This window comes from Artemia franciscana, chromosome 9 (genome assembly GCF_032884065.1).
Source record: "Artemia franciscana chromosome 9, ASM3288406v1, whole genome shotgun sequence".
In the NCBI taxonomy this organism is placed as follows: domain Eukaryota; kingdom Metazoa; phylum Arthropoda; class Branchiopoda; order Anostraca; family Artemiidae; genus Artemia; species Artemia franciscana.
In genome coordinates this window covers 49120135-49143833 of record NC_088871.1, presented here as the reverse complement: position 1 = coordinate 49143833, position 23699 = coordinate 49120135, and the positions used below count along the sequence as shown (strand labels likewise).

General features: G+C 36.9%; 1 protein-coding gene across 1 annotated transcript in view; it reads right to left on the bottom strand.

Moving 5' to 3' along the window:
• The window catches only part of LOC136031509 (uncharacterized), a 305780-nt gene extending 282327 nt beyond the window's left edge, over positions 1-23453 (bottom strand). Inside the window, exons 1-3 of the mRNA XM_065711175.1 lie at positions 23314-23453; positions 5550-5609; positions 1585-1745 (exon numbers count right to left, since the gene is read on the bottom strand). Coding sequence (XP_065567247.1) covers positions 1585-1745; positions 5550-5609; positions 23314-23356 — 264 coding nt within the window. The 5' untranslated portion in view covers positions 23357-23453. The remainder of the gene's footprint in view (positions 1-1584; positions 1746-5549; positions 5610-23313) is intronic.
• Between the last annotated feature and the right edge of the window lie 246 nt (positions 23454-23699).

The following is a 23699-nucleotide window of genomic DNA, read 5'->3' as shown; positions in this document are numbered from 1 at the left end:
ATTGTTTTAGCTGTTCCTACACCTGACGATATTTTTTTCTTGTATTTCTCCTTCTTTTTTCCCTTTTCTCGATCTACCTCTGCAAAATTTTTAGCAGATATCTTTGGAGTCGTATAGCTCACCACCATTCAATCGATATCATACAGTTCATGGTAACAAACTGTAAAATAAGGAGCGACCCGGCTCAATAGTAGCTGAAACTCTAAAAATGGAATTGGATATCTATATATATGAAAAGGTTCGAATTTTTATGCTAATTTTAAACATATAAGTTTTATCAAGTTTAGTCTTAACCATCAAAAGTAACGAGACTGAGCAAATTTACCTTATTTTCGGAAAAAAGGCGAAACAACCCCTAAAAGTCATATAATCCTAATGAAAGTCACAGCATCAGATTCAGCTTTTTAGAGAACCTCACTGTAGAGGTTTCAAGCTCATATCAGCAAAAATGCGGAATTTCGTTTTTTTTTTGCCAGAAGAAAGATCACGGATGCGTGTTTATTTGATTTTTTTTCCAGGGGTGATTGTACCGACCCAGTGGTCCTAGAATGCCGGGAGAGGGCTCATTAGAACGGAAATTAAAAGTTTTAGTGCCATTTTTCAGTGACCAAAAGAGTTGGAAGGCAGCTGGGCCCTCTCCCATGCTCATTTTTTCCCAAAGTCACCGTATCAAAATTTTGAGATAGCCATTTTGTTCAGCACGGTCAAAATATCCAATAACTTTGTCTCTGAGGACGACTAAATCCCCAACAGTTCCCAGGGGAAGGGCTGCAAGTTATGAAATTTCCCCATTTTTCAAATATAGTATTGGTCATTAGGAAGTTTACAGACGTTATGGGGATTTTTTCTGGTGGGGTGGGCGGGTTGGGGAGGGGTTTACGCGGAAGGATCTTTCCATGGAGGGATTTTTCATGGGGGAAGAGAATTTTCTATGAAGGGGGCGACAATTTTCCCAGCATTATTTAAAAAACAATCAGAAATTAAATTTAAAAAAAACAAGTTTTTTCCACTGAAAGTTAGGAGCAACAATAAAACTTAAAACGAACAGAAACTACTAATTATATGAGGGGTTCGACCCCTCGTCAATACCTCGCTCTTTACGCTAATATATTTTTAGTACTTTCAAAAGAGCTATTTATTCTAATTAAATGGCCTTTGTGATTCAGGGGTCATTCTTATAGAATTGTAATAAAAAATATGAAATTTAGCGTAAGAGCGAGGTATCGACGAGGGGGCGAACCGCCTCATGTACGCAATAATTTCTGTTTGTTTTAAGCTTTAATGCTGCTCCTTACTTTCAGTTGAAAAAATTTTTCTTTTTTATTCGGAATAGGAGACAAAATATTGCGACGTCCAAAATAGGTGAAGGTCTCCATGAATTAGCTGTTTCCAAAATAGGTGAAGGTGTCCATGAATTAGCTGTTTCTTTAAATTGTGCTACGCTCAGAAATCACTTGTGCAGGATGTGCAACACAATTTTAGATCACTGTATTTTTCAATGAATAACCAGGAAAGCTAGTAAAAATCAAATGTAGTAGATAAAACTACACGGAAAGTTCAAAAGGTGAAAGTTCAAAAACTTACTCGTAGCATCCATTCGCAATGATCAAGGATATCAAAATAGACGGTTGAACTGAGGAATAGGTTTGAACTGGATTGTAGAGCTTGTCCAGCAGATGATGTTATGTTTGCTTCATATCGGTACTGATAACTATGCCCAACTCTATAGGAAAATTTTGCATTATCTAAAATTGAAAGAAAGGGTTAGTATAATAATGAAACGCACAGTTTATATGACGACAAGAGCATCTAGGCGAGGGGATGGGAGGGGGATTCTTTCTAAAATTGACGTGGAGGACACACTTCAAATGGATTTACGACATGGGCACGATGTCACTCATGGCTTGCGTACCTTAGAGCCATGACACAATGTAACTTTAATAGAGACTATATGGCTCAACTTCTGTACATTTTTATTGTTTTTATTATGCATCTATTATTACACATATTGATTATACATAACTGTTATGATGGTCGAACTCGCAAAATTAAGTAAAGACTCAGGTCTTATTCCGCTATATGGCTCAACTTCTGTACATTTTTATTGTTTTTATTATGCATCTTCGGCCAACTGTTATGATGGCCGAACTCGCAAAATTAAGTAAAGACTCAGGCCTTATTCCGCTCTGGCCGTAATTTCGTACTTGCAGCTTTGTCTCTGTACCTAAATGCCTTCAGAATACACAAACCTGAATTTCCTAGAAAGCAAGCAAAATATCATGCATGAAGAAACTGTAACCATTTTATGAAATGTCATTTCTTAGAATAAAAACTGGTATTAGAATAAAAGATGCTTGAAAGCAAAATAATTTGTCAACCTCATGTACTCTAAAACCCCACTTTATACCCATTTTCTTGAAATATTCCTCTCTTAGTACATCTTTTATGAATTTTCTAACAGTGAGGGAGGCCAAATGATATGCCTAAAATGGATTTAAATTTATTCAGCAAGCTATTAGGCTATGAAAAATCCCTGAAGTTACACCTGGAATGAAATGATAAGAAAGAATCAACGAGCAATTGATGATGGCATACTAAGCTCAAGATAAGATAAAAAGAAGGAATACAATTAAAAGAATTTTAGTTGACGTCGACAAGATTATTTTTTCAAGCCTAATTGATAAAAAGAAAATTGTTGAAAATTAGCAAGACCATTTCGATTGGAATATGGTAGGTTAATCGTATCCTCAAACACTGTTAAAATATAACTCTTAAGATGAAAATGTTTGCACAATAAAAATTTAAGGGGTGTTTGGGTATAAATTCCAAGATCAATGCTGTCAAGACTTTAATAAAGTGGAAAAAATTCACAAAATTTTACGAGCTATTTACCTTTTTATTTAACATACTTTAGATAGTAGCCCCAAGTTATACCATACCCCAAGTACTATTATTGAGGGCATGTCAGTGTTTACCATATTGCTCTACCATCTAGCTTTTAAATACAACACTAAGAGATTTGCAAACTGAAATGTAAGAATGGGTCAGTTTGTCATAATCTGGAAGGTGAAGTAAGCTTACAGGTTAAGTCCGTCCTTCAGACATTCGTCAAGCATGGGGAGATGATAAGAAGCCCTGCCAAATCTTTTAGATGATTAGTAAGCACAAAAGGGGGTGTGGTAATTATAGAGGCACTAGCCTAGTTTCTGTAGATAGCTAATTGCTTAATATGATGATACTTTTTTGACTTAGAGAGCTCGTAGACAAAGTTTTAAGAGAAGAACAGTGCGGTTCTAGGAAGGATAGACAATGAGTCGACCAAATTTTCACTCTTAGGTTAATAATTGAAAAGTGTCTAAGTTATCAAACACCTTTGATCCTCAGTTTTATAGATTATGAGCAAGCGTTCAGTTCTGTTGATAGAGGAGCTTTAGCAAATGTCTTATCCTTATATGGTATACCAGACAAATACATTTAAATTGATTATTGCTATGTGGGAGAATAACATTGCATCGTTTAAGGTAAGAAATGATGTTAGTAGCTGGTTATGCATTAAATCAGGGGTTAAGCAGGATTGTTTTCTATCCCCATTTATCTGGATAATTTTGATGGACTTTGTCTTAAGGAGCACAAGAAAGGCAATGGGAGAACACAAAATCAAATGGGAAAGAAAAACTTTATTGGATTTAGATTATGCTGATGATTTAATAATAGGTTTAAAAATTAATGTCAAGAAGACGAAGTCGCCAAGACTAGGAATAAGTGAAGATGAAAAGGTTGAATAACAAAGATATCGATCAAGCGAAAAGCTTTACTTGCCTTTGTAGTATTATTAGTGAAGACTGTGGGTAACGTGAAGATATTCAAAGTAGAATAGCTATGGATCTGGGTGTTTCTTCACAGTTGAAAATAGTTTGGAAGAATATGAAGATAAGTCTACAAACCAAGATTAGAACATTGGAAAGTACAGTGATGACAGTGGTCAAATATGCTTCCAAAGCATAAGCTTCCGAAAACGGAGGAAGATTTGCTACATGTTTTCCAAAGAAAATTACCAACAGATTTTGTTGGGTAACCAACTGACTGACCGTAGTTCACAGTAGGCTGTACGAAAAGTGTGGTTCAATCCTGTTTTCTAGGACTACACTGAGAGGAAGGTTGAGATGCCTAGGGCACGTTCTGCGGATGAAGGATGACCGATTGCCAAAGATTGTCATTTCAGCCAATCGTCTAGGGCTAAATGGAAAGCAGGTCGTTCACGGTTGGGCTGGGAGAATGCCGTAAAGAAAGATATAAATAATATGGGAACCTCTTGGGAGGGACTATGAATACACTGTGATGGAGGCGGAGCGTACATAGCTTTGTTGCCCTCAGGCAGCTTGGTGCTAAGGAGAGTTGTTAGTAGTAGTAGTAGAAGCAGTAGTAGCAGTAAGCACAAGTGAGCTCCCTAAGGCCACGGTGCAAAGCACTGGAAAATTACTGAAATTTGTGTTTCAATCCTTCAATATGTAAAACAAAAATTAAAGTAGAAAACTGAAATTTTCGATTGAAAACAAAACAGTTAATAAAAATGAGTAGCCAATCAGTGAATCCATATAACCTATCCTGAAACGTTTAAGGCATCACAGCCAAAGAGATTTTATATGAAAAAAAAAAACTATTGGCTTAAAATTTCATACAAAAGAGCCAACCATGTCTTCTGTTCTTTTTACTTGCTAAAAGTTTGACGTACTGAAAACGGGTATTAAGGCACACTTTGAATTAAGGCACACTTTGAATTAAGGCACACTTTTTAACACAGAAGAATAACTCGTTAATATCTCTTTTTCTCTTCAGTTGGATACACAATTGTATTGGCTTGAATCCTCGCTTCACCACATTTCCCAAACGAAATGTGGACAATGTCCCTGGCAAAGTCAATTTATACATTTTGTTTCAATACGACCTAAATGTTAGTTTACATACTACTACTAACAACTCATTGCAGCACCAAGCTGCTGAGGCCAACATAGCTACGCATGCTCTTGTTTTATCTCAGTCTATTCAAATTTTCCATATTTACATCCTTCCAAGAAGTTGGAAGGGTGTAAGTGAGGAAAACTGATCAATAATTGTGGTTCTATCCCGCTTTCTAGCGCTATAGTGAAATGAAGGTTGAGATGGCTAGGGCAAGTTGTACAGATGAAGGACAACAGATTGCCAATGATCGTAATTCTTAGTAGACCATCTAGAGTTTATATTTAAATAAACAAAATAAATTCATGCTCTCCTTGTGGGTTTTAAAACACGTAACTTATATGAGACCCCTCCAACTGACAGAATATGGGTAATAAATTTGTCAAGGTATCTGATATATCCTACTTAACATACAAATATTCAAATTCGGAAATAAAGAAAAACCAGAGAAGGAATTTGGAAAGAAATATTTCAAAACTCGAGACTGGTCTGAATTTTTACTTACTCAATCCAAAGCAAAGTTGACTCAAAATGAGTATTTCATGTTGCAAAAAGGTATTATAGTATAACATTATTTAATAAAATCCATTTACCTTGAAAACATTTTGAGCGGCTACACTTCCCATTCAGTACTGGAATTGCTTCTAAAAAACCTAAAAAAAAATCCTAGTCATGAATGACAGTATGCAATCGACTGATCACATCATAAATAGAGCGTCAGGACAAAGGGACTGAGAATTTTTCAATATGGGAATATGCTGGAACTGGTTTTAGACATGGGACGGAACTTTCTTTAATATTTAATCAGACTTATAAGGGCAAACGAAAGAGAAGGAATGGAAAAATACACGTACTTACAGTCTCCCTTCTAGTCTTACAGCTAAGGATTTCCAGTCAAAGGGCGTCATTTTTATCTCAAAGAATTGATATGAAATTAAAACACTGCTTAATTTAACAATACTGGACAAATAATTGAGTACCTACTTAATACTAAATTGTTAAAAGTATTATAATAGTCTAGAAAACGTTTGCATCCTTTTCACTAATGCTGACATGAAAGTAGCATTACCTCAAAATCGCCCTCTGAAAATAGCTGTTAATAATTTTGTCAGCTTATGCTTTGCTATTAGTAATATGTATAAAAGTAATCTTTTTTAAAAAATAGTCAAGTCTGTTTATATTATTAAGTGAGTTAGCAGTGATTGCAATCAGGGAGATAACCTTCTCATTATCTTAAAAAATAGATGAGTTAGGTCAAAGTAAAAGTAAACCAAAGTGGGTAGTTTGAGGTACTTGAGGCGGTCCTCATATGAGGTTGATGCTAGACTTCGAATGCATTTTGTTGCTTGTCTCTATACGTTTTTGATGAGCCTCACATCTTGTCAATAAGAAGGACCAGCAAGACACATGCCAAAACCGAGACGGGCTCTGACGAGAGCCTTATATAGTTTTATAAATATAGATGCCTGTCTGTTGTTGATGGTTCATTTTAGTAGTCCAAGACTGGAGCTTGCATGGGAAACAACATGCTGGATATGGCTGTGAAATTTAAGATTATCATCAGTAATGACACCAAGATCCCTTTCTTCTGCTCTGTTCTCTAGTTGCTCTCTTACTTTGGTGGTGGGGTTGTAGATTGTTTAGTTTGCCATTGAGTTATTGGGTCCAAGGTGTAATACACAGCACTTTCCTACATTAAATTGGAGAAGCCAGTCTAGGGTCCAAACTTGTAGCATATCAATGTTGTGCTGGATACTCTGAGGACATGCAATACCAAAGAGTCAGGCATCATCAGCGAACAGGTGCATGCCATTGTCAATATGGTTAAATATGGGGTGCATGCCATTGTCAATATGGTTAAATATGGGGTACATGCCATTGTCAATATGGTTAAATATGTCATTGATGTAAATCAGAAAGAGATTTGGACCCAGTACAGTCTCCTGCAGTACTCTGCTCATTACTTTGGTCTTGTCAGAGTATATTGGTTTGCCATCTGTAGCAAATAAGTGAATTTTCTGCTTACACTTTGTAAGGAAATTCATGCTTACAATTTGCAAGGATTTTCATCAGCCAGTCTACAACAGCCTGATTGATACCAATTGCGGATATTTTGGAGTGTAGTCAACTGTGAGGAACCTTGTCAAAGCCTTAGCAAAGCCCAGCAGGAGCAGGTCAACTGGATGTCCATGGTCAATTAGGTCTGTGATTTCCTTGTATGATTCCAAGAGGTTTGTTTCAATTGATTTCCCTGACTAGAAGCCATGTTGCTTGGGGGACAAGATCTTGTTGGTTGTCAAATGCTTGAAAATATCTTGAAAATTAAGTTGAAAATTTCAGATCATTTTGAGGGGGATGGTTGATAATATTTTATTTTTATAACAAACACCATAACATCATGGGAGGTTAGAATTCTATCAGGCCTAAATGGCACCAAAAACCTGTGCAAATTCTTTACCCATTTATTTGAATACTATTCCTTATGCTTTTCAATCAAAAGCAATAGTATACAACAATCATTAGAGTTTTTAAAAAAATTTGTCAGAAATATAAAAAGTAGGTCAAAATCCTGGCTTTCGGCTTACAAACAGTAAGCAGAAAAAAAAAGAAGATTTAAAAATATCCAACTCTTCCAATGCTTTTGCCATTTGCAATAAGAAGATATTTTGCAATATCTGTTAGCAACAACACAACAATTCAAAAAGTAAAAAACAAAAGATAATGATACTAGTTAGGGCAATATCTGGCCCTGTTAAGGGGAATGCAGAACTTTCCTGAGCAAATTATAACTAGTAGTAATAAGAGGGTAAAATTATTTTCTGTCATTAAGCATTTCTAGGCTTATAGGGCAGAAAAGGAATCTTCTGTCAGAATTACTCAAAAGCAACATAATATGGTAAATTATAAATAAAATTCCACAGCTGACATCAAGACAATGTGAACAATTATTGATTCTGTTTTGTTAGCTCTTCAAATAAAATAGTGATTCACTCACAAATACACCCCTACTTATAGCAGGTCATGTTTATAGCCTAATGAACATATAAAATCTAAAAGAAAACCCTAAAACTAAAACAATTGAATTCTTACATTATAATATGCTCTTAGGTAGAAATATGGTATTTTTATTAGGGATTTTAATGCCAAGGTCAGTAGAAATAGGAATAAATGGTATGCTAGATTAGGTAAATTTGATGTAGAAAAAGAAAACAATGATGGTTACATACTGCTGCAATTTGGTAGGTATGAAAAATTTAGGTATAACCAATATAGTGTTTGTTTGTTTTTAAAATAGCCCATAAGTTAATATGTTATTTACATGATGGTATTAGAGATAAACTGCAATAGAGTTACAGGAAAAGACTTTTTGAATTTAAATCAACTTTGGTGGGTAGACTGTGAGGTTAGGTGAATTTCATTTAAAATCATCTTTGAGAAAAAGTTGAGACATCACTAATTGGAGAAAAAGCCAAGACAGATAGTCTGAGGGAGAGGCAAAGGTGGCATAAGCCTTTTTCAGAATTGTATAAAATGATATCATTTCACTTTTTGGTAGATAGTCTATCATCCATATATCCTAGGGAAGAACCAAGGTAGATAGGCATGGAATAAGGGTAATTCAAATAGTCTATGAGTTTTATGAGCCATTTGAAGGCAGTTGGAGACCCCAAATAAACATTTTTCAAAGATTTATGACTGACTATGTCCACATGACTTTTAAGGCAACTGGACAACAAATATTGGTCTTGTTATATGAACTCTGACTACCAGGGAAGCCCACTGGAATTGCATTGCAGATGAGTAAAAAGTTTGTGACACTTTGGATGTGAGGAAGAATTAGTGATAGTACTAAAAGGATTAAAAAATTTTAGGGCTAAAGGTGCTGATAGTGTGGTAAATGAGTTTTTTAAATACAGTGGTTGTGAAGATAGAGGGTCAATACATTGCTGAGGGTCATAAATATGACATTTGATAAAGAGGAAGTACCTAGCAATTTAAGGAAACCTTTAATTGAACCCTTATGTAAGAAAGGTGACAAAATTGAGTGTAGTAATTATAGAGGAATTCATTTCATTTCTGTAGGAAGCAAATTACCTAGTATGATCACACTTTTCAGACTCAGAGATGCTGTGGATAAAGTTTTAAAAGAAGAACACAGTGGTTTTTGGAAGGGTAGAGGATGCATCAACCAAATTTATATTTAAATTAACAGTTGAGAATTGCCTGAGTATTCAAATCCCTTTGGTCTTAATAACTTTAGGTTAATAACCAGTTTCTTATTAAATAAGGAGTTACTTAATGGCCAACTTGGCTTTAATCTAATAACAGTGTTGTGTTCTATCCCATTTGTATGGATCAAGCAGGTAGCTTCACTCATCTATTATTAGTAAGATGGTTGGTGCAGTGAAGATTTTAAAAGTAGAATATCCAAGGCCTGGTGTGTTTTTCAAAGTTGAAGGAAATTTGGAAGAAGACTAGAATTTGTCTGAAAACCAAGCAGTAGTGTATTTTCTTCAAAATACTAAGGGGGGCAAATATTTTATATATCCTAGGCCAAGAAGCTAGACTACAAAATATGTTTGACAGCATTGATATGGTGGAGAAATGAATTATATGGAGCCATCAAAAGGGGGAGCATATGCAAGTGAACTGATTACAATAGCCTATCCCCTATTTGAAAAGAGCATATATAAAAAGGAATCAAGTAGGTCCAGTGTGTTCACCTTGTCCATGCATCAGTTATGGAATCTTGTATATATTTACCCATAATATTGTACCTTAAATAAAAAAATAAATAAAAAGACACTCCTTTACTTCCTTGATACAATCATCTTAGAAAGCTGATGTGAAGTTCAAATGTTAAAAAAAACGCACAAGAAGAGTGTTTGAATTTAAATGACTTTTTTCAAACGAAATGTCATACTTCCATAGAAATCTCGGAAAGCGAAAAGTTCAGCTACTACGCTTGAATAGTTTCCGGTTATTACTATATCAAAGCGCTCACCTCCATCCATCAATAGGAAAATACAAGATCTAATATTTGCAAGAGAGCAAGGTACTTATGTATTATATAAAACACACTCGATAAGTTAAGTTTGGCTAGTGATAATGAAATAAAACAAAATAATGATGAAAGTATAATAATTTAGAAACAAATTTGGGCTATATATTTGCACATTAGGGGGGGGAATGAAGCATAGCATATATTAAATATGGAGCCTAAACAAACCTATTCTAACCTAACCAAAATACCAACTAAATATTTAAATAAAATATAGCTACAATTTATTTTCCAACCAAGCCAAAGCTAATTGTTTCGTATAAAGAGTTGCTTGACCAGTTTCTTATCGCATTCATTCGCGATCGAAATTCTCGAATGTGTTCCATATAATACATAAGTAACGAGAGTAAAAACTAATCCCAGTCTTATTCTCTGGATCAAAGAGTGATTCATAATGATGACAAAACAGCTCTGACTTAATTTTACCAAAGGCCATAATGTTGATAAAAGTCCGATGAATGCTCTGATGAATAACAAATTGCTTTTCTGTGACAAAGTTAGTATTAAACTTAAAAAGAAGAAGCTAAAGTCTTAGTACGTGTGCTTGTAATAAATCTATTCTAATAGGAATATTCTAAAATACGTCTTTTAAAATTGTATATGACAGTCCTTACAATTCATTTTTGATCACTGAAGTGTTTCAAAAGTCTGACGAAATAAAAAAGAATCGAGATGTGAAATATATTCTTACAAAAGTGATCAATATTACGAATGTTTTAAATGTGTCCTATCAAATAACTTCAAATAAAATAATATAGTCCAACCAACTTTGCCGATCAATTCAGCATACAAACTTGGTGTAGAACAGTGGCGTCAGTTTACACAATTCAAGGGACATGCCTTACCTTAGATCCTCCTGTATCTCCAGAGGTGCTTAGGGCATTCAAGAAGGCGCCAGTCACCTTTCATCGCTGCGGCTGCACAGACATATTTCCATTCGGGTTAAACTGAGGCATTCAAATTTGTGAGGTTAGCCTGTTAGCTGCGTCGTAGGGCGTTTTTTGGCATCCTCTCCATCTAGTACCACGTCGCTGCCACTTAAGGACAATCTTCGGTAGTCGAGTTTCGTGCATGTAGATCAAAGAGCCGAGGTATCTCAATTTCCTGCATTTGATCACTTCGGTTATCAGTGGCTGAGACGTCTTCTGTCGTTCAGTAGCGTTCACTACTTTTTGGGATCAGAGGATATTCAAAACACACCTTAAACACATGTTTCGAACGCCAGCAGTTCCTTTTCAAGTTCTTGATATAGGTGCCAAGTTTCAGAACCATGGCAAAGCGTTGGGAGGACGTTACTGTTGAACAGCTTTAACTTCAGTCGGAGGGATTACTTCTGGCTGCGCTAAATTTGAGACATCCTGAAGGACGCATTAGCCTGGCCCATTTTTAGCTTGAATTCTCGTTGGCACGATCCTGAACTGTGGATGGTACTTCCTAAGTGCTTAAACTCTACGACTTGCTCTATCGTCTGGTTATTGCATCATAGGCTGAAAGAGATCCCGTGTTCGCCATACTTTTGTTTTAATGTACTACTTGATGTTAAGGTTGTTTTGAGGCATTAATTTTAGTTACGGTATTGCTGGAGCCTTTGGCTGCAGGACTCTAGGAGGCAGATATCGTCAGTGAAATTAACATCTTCGAGTGTCTTATAATCCAACTGGATTCCATGTCCGTTGAAGTTCGGAGAATATAGTCAATGATGACGATAAATAATAGTCGTGATAGCACACAGCCTTGCTCCACCGCTGTCATAATGCAAAAGTAACGGAGTAACGAATACTCCCTTCACTTGTCTTCACGTAGCATTGTGTGTCTTTGTAGAAAGCTTCAATGGTTCGGACAAGCTTATCAGGAATACCATAGTATCGAAGAACCGTCCAAGGCGTTTCGTGATCTTACGAGTCGTAAGCTTTCTCGAAGTCTATGAAAACAAACTACAGTTTATTGCACCATTCCCGATTCTGCTAGTAGCACTCTAAGATAAATACAAGATCAGCACACGATCGGTCTGGCCAGAATCCATGCTATTCCTCCGGGAGATTTTCGTTCAATGCTTTTTGGATTCTATTAAGGAGTATAGTCGCCAATATTTTGCTAGATATTGAGACAAGGCTGATAACTCACCAGTTTTCATGCTTGGGGGGGGGGGTATTTTTAGAAATCAAAAGTGGCGAATTTGTCTTTGTTTTCATTTTTTCAATGAAAATACAAAAAATAACATTTTATAAATACCCAAAAAAGGGTATTTTTCAAAATGTAGAGGTGTGGAGCAAAAAAATCAAAAGAAGCACATGAATCCCGGTTTACACCACTGGCGCGGGAAGCACACTTTTTAAGAGTCAAAGGATATTAGAGGGCAATTAGCCACCCCCACACCCTTTTTTCTCAAGCCTGTCCGATAAAAATTTTGCGACCCATTTTGTTAAAAAGGTACAAACATCAGATAAAAAAACTCTGGGGTCAACGAACCCCCCAGATCCTGGGGGGCAAGTGTTTTCAGTTATGCTCCGGGAGCATAGAGTATAAGGTTCTTATGTAAGAGGTGGTCGTATAACTTCATAGGTGACTCATCTGATTAAAAATCGAAAGTTCTAGTTAATTTCTTAAGAGTCAAAAGTGGTCAGAGGGCATCTATCAGTCATTTCGTTTGAAATAATTCAACAATCAGATAATAAAAACTTTGGGGTCAACATAGCCCCCTCCAGAGTCCGGGACTCTGGAGTCCGGGACTCAAGGTTTGTAACTTATTCTTCCGGGGCATATAGGGTTCTTATGGAAGCGGTAAACTTCCGATGTGATTCAAAAGACTAGAAATTGAAAGTTCTAGTATTCTTTTTAAGAGTCGAAGTGATCTGATGGCAACTAAACAAACCCGCCACCAACCTTCTTTTCCCTAAATGCGTCCAATCAATTTTTTAGATATTCATTTTGTCCAAAATAGACCAAAGCTCATAAAATAAAACCTCCAGGCTTTACAGATAACCCCCCCCCACCCAGAACCAGGGGGCAAGGGTTTTAAATTTTGCCCCGGGAGGTATATAAGCTCTTATGGAAAGGAGGTTGTATAAACTTCGGAGGGGCTCATTGTATTAGAAATTGAAAGTTCTAGTTCCCTTTTTGAGAGGCAAAAGGAAGTGGAGGGCAAATAGCAAATCTCCCCCCTGTCTTCTTTACACTGAATCCATCTGATCAAATTTTTAAAATAGCCATTTTGTTAGAATAAGTCCAAAGATCAGATAACAAAAACCCTTCTGGGTCAATACAACCCCCATGTATGTTATGACTGTAACATTATTGTGTGTTATTAGAAGGCAAGCTATGTAGCTCTCCCTGGCGACAGGATCTGGCAGACTGTTGAATTTCACAGGTTACGGTCTTGGGTTAATGGGCGGTAAATTCGAGCCATGAAGGCTCCCATCTGCGACCATATCTCCGGAACCCAACAATCGGCTCGAGGTCAGATTTGATGGTGTTGAGCCAAGTTTTCGCTTGTCATCCTTACAGTTTCCTCTTATCAGGTGCTGGTTTGCAGGCTTGATTAGTAAAAGCCTCAGCCGGTCTTTAGTAAACATGGCTGAACAGGAGAAGTGGCGTGATAGTAGTTGAACAAGTAGTTGTGATGTTGCACTTGTGGTCACATCGTAGACGAATGACCATAATTGGGATTCTGTCACTGATATGCTTCTCAGGCATCTTTGTTTAAAAGTGTTTAGGGCGTGTGCTTCGGCAATTCTTAAGGGCCACATCTCGCAGCCGAACAGAAGGACCGATCGTAATAGGGCATGGTAAATACAGATTTTTATTTTCCACTGGGTTTCCTTCCTTTTCTATAGCGACTTCCACAGCTGTGCGAAGAAAGCGAAAGCTGATGCCATGTGACATTGGATTTCTTTGCTACATCCGCTGTTGATGTCGACGTACGATCCGAGATACTTGAATTTATTGACAACATCAATGTGCCTTTGGTTAAGGATTATAAAAATAGAGTTTATTTCAAGGACATAAGATATAGCAGTCTTGTCAATATTAATCTTTAGTCCCACTGGGGCAGCAGCTTTGGAGACTTTCAAAAGCATGTTCTGGGCTTCGTCAACGGATTTGCCAAGAAGAACAACATCATCGGCATAATCCAGGTCAGTGAAATCAGGGCTAACTTTGACTCCTTCAAAGTTTAGCATTGCTTTTTTCATTACCCAATCGACGGCAAAATTAAATAGTTTGGGAAAGAGTACACCCTTGCCTCACACGGAAGTCGATATCGAATAGTGGCGAAAGTTCTCTGTTGACCTGGATACAGGCTGGTATGTGTTGATAGTAAGCTTGAATGAATCGCATGAACTTCGGTTGAATACAATTTTCTTTCATCGGGATCGAAGTCTCTCCTCGGTTAATTGAATTGAAGGCAGTAGTGAAGTCGATGAAGACAAAAATAGGGATTTGTTGATGCTTGTCTCTGTGTTCAAGAATCTGTCTCAAGGTGAGGAGTTGGTCGATAAAGGCCATGCCGGCTCGGAAACCAGATTGGTTGGGGGGACTCTTTTGTTGTAGACTCTACGGAATCGGTTAAGCGGGATCATTGCAAAGATCTTTTCCGCAATGCTGATTAGTAATATCCCTTTGTAATTTTTGCGTTCAGTGCGGTCACCTTTCTTAAAGACTGGCATAAAAATTGACTCTTGCCATTCTTGGGGAAACCATTCCTGAGACCAGATTAAGTAGAAGAATTTCTGTAGTTTCTCGGCAAGAATAGGGGCAGCTTTGTAGACTTTGGCAGGAATAGAATGTGTGACTGGCGTCTTGTGATTCCTCAGCTTCCTGATTGCCTCTTTTATCTCTTGTATTGAAGGGGGGTGGGTGAACACAAAAGTTGCTGTATGGAGCTTGTTGACTTGGTGGTACTAAGTTGTGGTTAGGGTTACTTGGCTGGAGTGCAGTGGTGCTATTATCGGGAGGCGTTTGAGTAGAAGGGATGTCGTGACTTGGGTCCAGCAGCTTCTGGAAGTGATACCAGCCTCTTGCGATTATATAATTTATTCTTGACAGGAACGATCCATCTTCGCCTCTCGCTCCAGTTGAAATTATTTTTCTTTTCCCAGTTGCATCTTTTAGTAGTTGGTAAAGCTTTCTGGTATCTGAATGTCTAGCAGCCATCTGTATATCTGCTACCACGTGGTCCCGTTAGTGTCGTCTGTCAAGGCAGGTGGATTTATGGTATTCTTTTCTCAGTGTTCTGAACACTGTAAACTCGGTATCCGATATATTGTTTCTGATTTAATAGCTTGATGGTGTCTTCTGAGATCCACTTTTTCCGCTTCCGATTCAGCCAGTCCAGGACTTTTTTAGAGGTGTTTGTTATGGCGTCTCTTATCTTCATCCACTCGTCATCTATGTTGATAGTGGTTGGTTCGTTATCGTCGTCCATGTACAGGATGTCAAGATGGTTGGATAACGCCAAGCGGAACTCTTTTGTGACTGCTTTATCATGAAGACGTGCTAAATGGTGTCTTGGAGGGTGTTGTATTTGTTTCCTGGAGGTGGGTCTTATGGTAAGGGGAGCTTTTAGCAGCATTTGATTAGAGGAATTCTTCGCTCCTACATTGGCTCAACGGTAGCTCTACAGTTCAGTATAGAGCTTCGATATCGGGTGGATATTAGCAAGAAATCAACCTGAGATTCCTCAACACAAACCATCCTCGGGGATGGTTTGTGTTGGAACAACATATTTTCCAATACAAGATTATGCTGCTGGGAAAATTCTACAATTCTCCATACACGTTCACACCCGTCACCCCATCCAACTATTCCAACAGCTCTTTCACGGTCTATCTCGCGACTTCCAACATGGGAGTTAAGATCACCTCTTAGGATGAGTGGGTCACAGTTTGGGACGGTTCTCAATGACCATATCATAACATCATAGAACTCGTCAATTGTATTTTCGTCCGTGGTTCTGGTTGGTGCATAGGCTGATATGACAGCTGTGTTGAACAGGTGATCTTTAAGATGGGCCTTAGCCAAACGGGGTGAGATTGGCTGCAAGTCATCTAGGAATTTTGCTGCTCTAATACTGAGGAGGAGACCGATCCCCACATTACCAGTGCCATCGTTAGATCCAGAGTTGAAAAGTGGAATTTGGATTTTCCGCCAGGGGTGGAGACAAGCTCATCCTCCAAATTTCCACTTAGCCAGGTTTCAGATACACATAGAATGTCGATGCAATATATTTCGCATTCGCCTGCTATGAAGGTCTGGGTCAGAGGGCATTTCAATGAACATACGTTCCAGTACCCCACACTGAGGGATCGTCGATCTATCAATTGCTGGTCGGCTAGTTCACTTTTCGTCGGGGTTGACGGAGCCTCAGACGCATCACATTCCGGGAATGCCGTAGCCAAAGTTTGTTTTCTAATTCTTTCTACCATTTCTATCGATTTGCAGGAATATATTCAATCGACGGGTCCCCAATCTCACGGCACCCCTTCTGCGTATTTGCCGCCACCAAGGTTAGGTTGGCAGGGTCGTTGCCACCTTTCTGCCACGGTAAGACCACGCAGCTTGATCTCTCCCTTGAGATCTGTATGTTATGCCCTGGGGGCATATAAGGTTTTCTTAGGCGAGGGTTTTCATAATTGTTCAAAGAGCAGAAAAGCCCCACCAACGCTCCAAAAAACTTATTAACGATATTTTCATTCCAAAACTTGAGGGACCCGACCCTTGGCCCTTCCTGCAAGACCAAACCTCCTCCATAAAAAAGACAATAAAAAACAATTAACGATATTTTACTTACAAAAGTTATGGGAACTCACCACTAGCCCTCCATGGCCCTTCCCCCTCCCCCAAAAACAACAACCTAATTAACGTTATTTTATTCAATAACTAATGGGATCTGACCTCTGGTCTTCCATGGGCCGATCCCCCCCCCCAAAAAAAAATTTATCAATGATAAATCATGGGAGTTGGCCCCCGATCATCCCTCCGTGCTCCGCTCCCTGCACAAAAAAAACATATTAACGATATTTTATCTAAAAAATTATGGAAGCTGACCCCTGACCCTCCCTCCATGGTCCAACACCCTCCCCCCCCAAAAAAAAAAATCATTAACGATATTCTATTCAAAAAATCATGGGAGCTGACCCCCGGCCTTCCCTCCATGTCCCCCCTCCGAAAAAACTTATTAACGATATTTTACTCGAAAAATCAAGGGAGCCAACACCTGGCCGTCACTTCATGGTCTGATTCCCCCCCCCCACCAAAAAATATATCAACTGTATTTGTTTTCAAAAGTCACGGAAGCTGACCCCCGGTCCTCTGTTCCTGGTCCAGCCCCCCTCCCCTCGAGAAAAACCTATTAACGATATTTTGCTCCAAAAATCATGGGTGTCTACCCCTGGCCCTCCCTCCATGACCCGACACCTAACCCTCCGTCTATGGCTAGATTCCCCCCCCCACACACACACAAAACTAACAAGGTATTTTATTCCATCAATCATAGGATCTTATTCCTTCCTCTTCCTCCGTGGCTCGACCCTCCTACCCCTACATAAAAAAAATCTAACGATATTCTATTTCAAAATCATGGGATATGATTCCTGGCCCTTCCTCCGTGGCTTGGCCTACGCGTAAGCATAAGGCCTACTGAGTATTTGGCGCTTTACTAAAACGAATTATATTACAAATATTTGCTTTTGTACTTGTTACAATATTGAAAACAAAATCAAAATTAAAGCGAAACTAGACCAAGATTAACCAATAGGCCCACTAGGTCCTGTGGCTTTTACTATCCCCAAAGCTTTGTGGATTTCCCTGACAATCTCGCAAAAACGGAGCGGTAAAAATGCTTGGCCCTAGAAGCGTTAAAGCTTTAAATCGGGCCCTGAATGAAACAAAATCTCGAGCTGATGAGCTTTCAGCAATTAATATCATTATGTATCGAATATTCAGTTTAATTTTATTGTTTCTTGTCAAGAAACAAAATTAATAGAAATAATTTTGAAATAGGGAGTTTTGAAAAACTGGAAACGTTGGCAATCATAAACAAACATAGATTAATTAAAAAACTTTCCCAAAAAAGAAGTTTTTTTTAATAAAAAGCAAAGGCCTTATTGAATTTAAGATAAGAAGAAATTTAAACCTACAATATCTCAAACTCAAATCGACCAGAAATTAGTATTAAAGAATAAATGAAATCTAAAACGAACAGACACTAAATAAGCAATCTTAGCAAACAAACATTCAATGGATACTAATATAAATGAATAAATAAATCTTAAAACGAGTGAAACTTAAATTGAATATGCAAATCATTACAAATCACAACTGCTTGAAATGAACAAAAATCACTACAAACAAGAGTTTGGGTTTTGCCTCCTTCTCTCACTGTAAAAGTCTAAAACCTACTGTGTTATTGGCGCTTTACTGAAAACTATATTTGTCTTGAACAGTCTTGGAAAGTATAAATAAAATCAAACTGACTATTTGATATATAATAATATTAATTGTTGAAAGATCATTAGCTTAAGATTTTGTTTCACTGCAATTTTTATTTTCATTTTCAATGCTGTACTAACTGGAATAGAAAACGTTTGTAATATAATTCGTATTCAGTGAAGCACCAATGGTGCAGTAGGCTTTAGACTTTTACAGTTATGGAAATTGGCAGTATCCAAACGCTTGTCTGTAGTGAAACTATATTTGTCTTGAACAGTCTTGGAAAGAACTAGTAAAATTAAACCGAATATTTGATGTATAATGATATTAATTACTGAAAGCTCATCAGTTTAAAATTTATTTTACTGTAATTTTTATGTATATTTTCAATGCTGTAATAGGTACGAAAGAAAATATTTTCAGTAAAGAGCCAATGACGCAGTAGGTTTTAGACCTTTACAGTGAGAGAAGGAGTCAAAGCCTAAACTCTCGTTTGTAGTGATTTTTGTTCGTTTCAAGGTATATTCAATTCAAGTTTCACTCGTTTTAAGATCTATTTATATTAGTGCCTATTCTATGTTTGTTTGCTACGATTGTTTATTTTATTTCTGTTCGTTTTCGGTTTCATTTATACTTCAATAGCAAAATGTTTTGTTCGTTTTAAGCTCGATTTGCATTTTAAATTTAAGTTTTCCTCGTTTTAAGATTTATTTATTCATTTATATTAGTACCTATTGTATGTTTTTTTGCTATGATTGTTTTCAGTTTTGTTTATTCTTTAATAGTATTTTCTGGCCGTTTTGACTTAGAGTTAAGGTAGGTTTCTATTTCTTCTGATCTTAAGTTAAATATGGCGTTTCCTTTTCCTTAAAAAACTTCTTTTTCAGAAAGTTTTTTTTTTAATTAATAACAGAAAGGAGAAAGTCCAACAGCTAATACTTAAATATCAAATAAATACATGCTGTCTCTTCCATTCAATGTCCTTGATTGTAAGACACATCCTGTGCACTCAACATCACGTAAGTTCTGACTAAGATACATAAATCCCTTATTATGACTATACTTGACAATTGTTCAATTTGAGTCTCGTAGCAAATCAAGAAGGATAAGGCAGCATTAGAAAGATATACCACTGTACCACTGAACTTGTGCATGGTCTCCCAACGTAAGCCATGCCCTGAGAGATTTTTCAGCACTGAAAACATCAACCCTGGTGTGTAAATTTAAGAATATTGATGTTTTAAGTTACACAGACTACTAAATGTTATGTACAACACATTGCCCTTTCCAGCGGAATTGTAAAATACGTAATAGGGACTAAGTCTGGTTTCAACAACTTCTTTGGAGTGTGTTAACTTGTGGAGCATCCTTTTTGAGAGTTATTACCACATTTTTTCTTCGTGCATTCGAACATATAATAATGAATGGTTGGCACCAACAAATTTGGTTGAAAAGTGATTCTCACGAGTGAATATCAAACAGTTCGTGGTAACGAACTGTAGTAAGGAGCGACCCGGCTCAATAGTAAACGAAACTCTAAAAAACGGAATTCGATACTAAAAGATATATAAAAAGAATCGGATTTTTATGCTGATTTTTAATATATAAATTTCATCAAATTTAGTCTTAGTCATCAAAATTTACGAGCCTGAGAAAATTTGCCTTATTTTGGAAAATAGGGGGTAACACCCCCTAAAAGTCATAGGATCTTAACGAAAATTACACCATCGCATTCAGCGTATCAGAGAACCCTATAGAAAAAATTCCAAGGTCCAATCTACAAAAATGTGGAATTTCGTATTTTTTGCCAGAAGACAAATCACGGGTGCGTGTTTATTTGTTTTTTTGTTGTTTTTTTTGTTTTTTTTTTCCCCAGGGGTCATCGTATCGACCAAGTGGTCCTAGAGTGTTGCAAGAGGGCTCATTCTAACGGAAATGAAAAGTTCTAGTGCCCTTTTTAAGTGACCAAAAAATTGGAGGGCACCTAGGCCCCCTCCCACGCTCAATTTTTTCCCTAAGTCAACAAATCAAAATTTTGAGATAGCCATTTTGTTCCGCATAGTCGAAAACCATAATAACTATGTCTTTGGGGATGACTTACCCCCCAAAGTCCCTGGGGGAGGGGCTGCAAGTTACAAACTTTGACCAATGTTTACATACAGTAATGGTTACTGGGAAGTGTACCGACGTTATCAGGGGGATTTTTTTGGTTTGGGTGTGGGGTTCAGGGGAGGGGGCTATATGGGAGAATCTTTCCTTGGAGGAGTATTTCATGGGGGAAGAGAAATTCAATGAAAAGGGCGCAGGACTTTCTAGCATTAGTATAAAAAAAAACAATGAAAATATAAACATGAAAAAGTTTTTTCAATTGAAAGTAAGGAGAAGCATTAAAACTTAAAACGAACAGAGATTATTAAGCATATGAAGGGTTCTAAAAATACTTTAGCATAACGAGCGAGGTATTTAGGAGGAGATAAATACTTCGCTCTTTATGCTAAAAAATTTTTAAATAATTTCAACTATTTATTCTACGGCCTTTCTGATTCAGGGGTCACTCTTAAAGAATTGGGATAAAACGTAACGTAAGTTACGTAAGTTATGTACGTTTGTTACGTAAGTTAATTCTTAAGTTACGTTTTTTTTTTACTAATAAAAACATTCGTTAAAAATTAAAAGATCTAGTTGCCTTTTTGAGTAACCGAAAAATTGGAGGGCAACTAGACCTCCTTCCCCACCCCTTATTTCTCAAAATCGTCTGATCAAAACTAAGAGAAAGCCATTTAGCCAAAAAAAGAATTAATATGCAAATTTCATTTTAGTAATTTATGTACGGGGAGCCAAAATCAGACATGCATTAATTCAAAAACTTTCAGAAATTAAATAAAAAAAAAATAAGTTTTTTTAAATGAAAGTAAGGAGCGACATTAAAACTTAAAACGAACAGAAATTACTCCGTATATGAAAGGAGCTTTTCCTCCTCGACACCCCGCTCCTTGCGCTAAAGTTTGATTCTTTCTCGCAACTCTACTTTTCAAAACAATAAAAAACTTTAGCGTAAGGAGCGGGGTGTCGAGGAGGAAAAGCCCCTTTCATATACGGAGTAATTTCTGTTCGTTTTAAGTTTTAATGTCGCTCCTTACTTTCATTTAAAAAAACTTATTTTTTTTATATTTAATTACATATAGAGCGAAGAGAATTAGTCCATGAGCCCCGCAGGCAGCATGGCGAGGTCTGTATTCTATATATATATATATATATATATATATATATATATATATATATATATACATATATATATATATATATATATATATATATATATATATATATATATATATATATATATATATATATATATATTGAATATTTATTCGACCTGAAGCCTGAAGGAGCAAACAAAAAGTAGGTTCATAAATATGAACTAACAATTCGACCAATCAGAATACAGATCTCGGCCCGCTGCCCGCGGAGCTTATGGGCTAATTCGCTTCATTCTATAGGCGATATTCACTTACGAGAATCACTATTCAACCAAATATGTTTCACCAAGGCCTTCCCATAGCAAAAGAATCTTTTAAAACAAATTTACTCTCGAACTGAAAAACTGTATAATCTCCATTCCGTCAGAAGGCATTTCTTCAAATCAAAAGAACATAAATGTAATATTTAACTAATTGCTCTGATTCACCGGTCCACTGGCTTGTTTTAAACTTGAAAGTGAAAGTGAAAGTGCATATTTAGCATTAATGGATGCGTGAGTTTTTTAATCATCTTTCGACTTCCTAATATACAGAAATTACCAGTGATGACCGGAACTAGTATTTTGAACATAATTTCATTCATACTATACAACCCCAATATTTCCCTGGGTTTCAAAACCCTGCCCACTTTACGCATTTTTAGTTTGCCCCATGGAGGAAGAGGGTCAACCAGAAATGGACGCACTTCTACAATTAGCATTTCTAAGTGCTCTAAACTGGAAACTATGCTGCTTCGCAGCAGCTTCCAGTTTAGACAGCTTGTGACGAAACTAAACATTTACCCAGCTCCCCTGTATTTTACCCCCAACCCCCCAAATTTGCAAATATACATCCCAAATTATATATTTCCCACGCATTTTGCCATGCCACGCAATCGAAATGAGAACATATTGTTTCAACCCGTGTATCCATAAATGGAGTCAACTGTGAGGAAATCAAAAACAGAAAAACGCACGAGAAATACATATTTTGGGCTATATATTTGCAGAATAGGGGGCTGGGGTAAAGTATAGTGGAGTACCATTCAAAAGATATTAACTACGATTATTCTGCAGATTATGAAGGAAGAATTGTTTTTTCTAACATGTTTCCTCCTCAATAACCCCTATTCTAGGCTTATACCCCTTCCATTATGTTACCCAAATTTATGTCATTTCACACAACATTCTGAGAGTCTTTTTGTTTTTGTTTTTTTTTTTTTTTTTTTTAATCTCAATTATCACTTTTTTCACCGATTTAAGAATGCGAGAAAACCGATTAAAATAAAGACTTAACGTACCACGAAATGCAAAAAACATAGAGACTATATCTGGGCCCAAAAGAGCGGGGGGTTACATTATCAGAAAAGCGACCATAATATTTGGAAAAAATATGAAAAAATCTGACGCTATTCTATTGGCATGTTTTCTTTAGATATCGTCAACCACAATTACCAATAGTTTTTAACGGAAAACAAGATTTAAAAAAAGTCTAACTTTAGATCGTCTCCACAAAGATTTTCTATCTCACAGATTTCAGGCGTTTTTAACCCGTGGGGGGCGTTCCATATGAAATACATGCCATATGTGGATTTGAGAGACAGTGCCAAATAAAGTAGTCAACACCTACCTAGTCCAAAAAAGAAATGAAATAAATATATCCAATTTTTCATCGTTAAAAAAAATATCCATCCATCACTACGTTGATAAACTGAAGAAAACTGGTCTCCTTTGTGACAAAACCCTCTCTTATCAGCATAATGATAAACTGCTTGCGTATTTTGGTGACTCTGGAACAGAATAGAGTTTCTAACGGATCAAAATACGCTGAAGTATTAATTACAAATTGGTGTTGATTCTACCTTTGCAAATTGTCAACTTGTGACATGTGTTCTCAGTTTAACTGTAAAGAAACCTAAATGGTAAAGCCCCTAACGTACGTCCCAAATGAAAACAATAATACAAGCTTGCAATTATACAGTCGGATCAGGGAAAACCCGGTGAAAAAATAAAGCT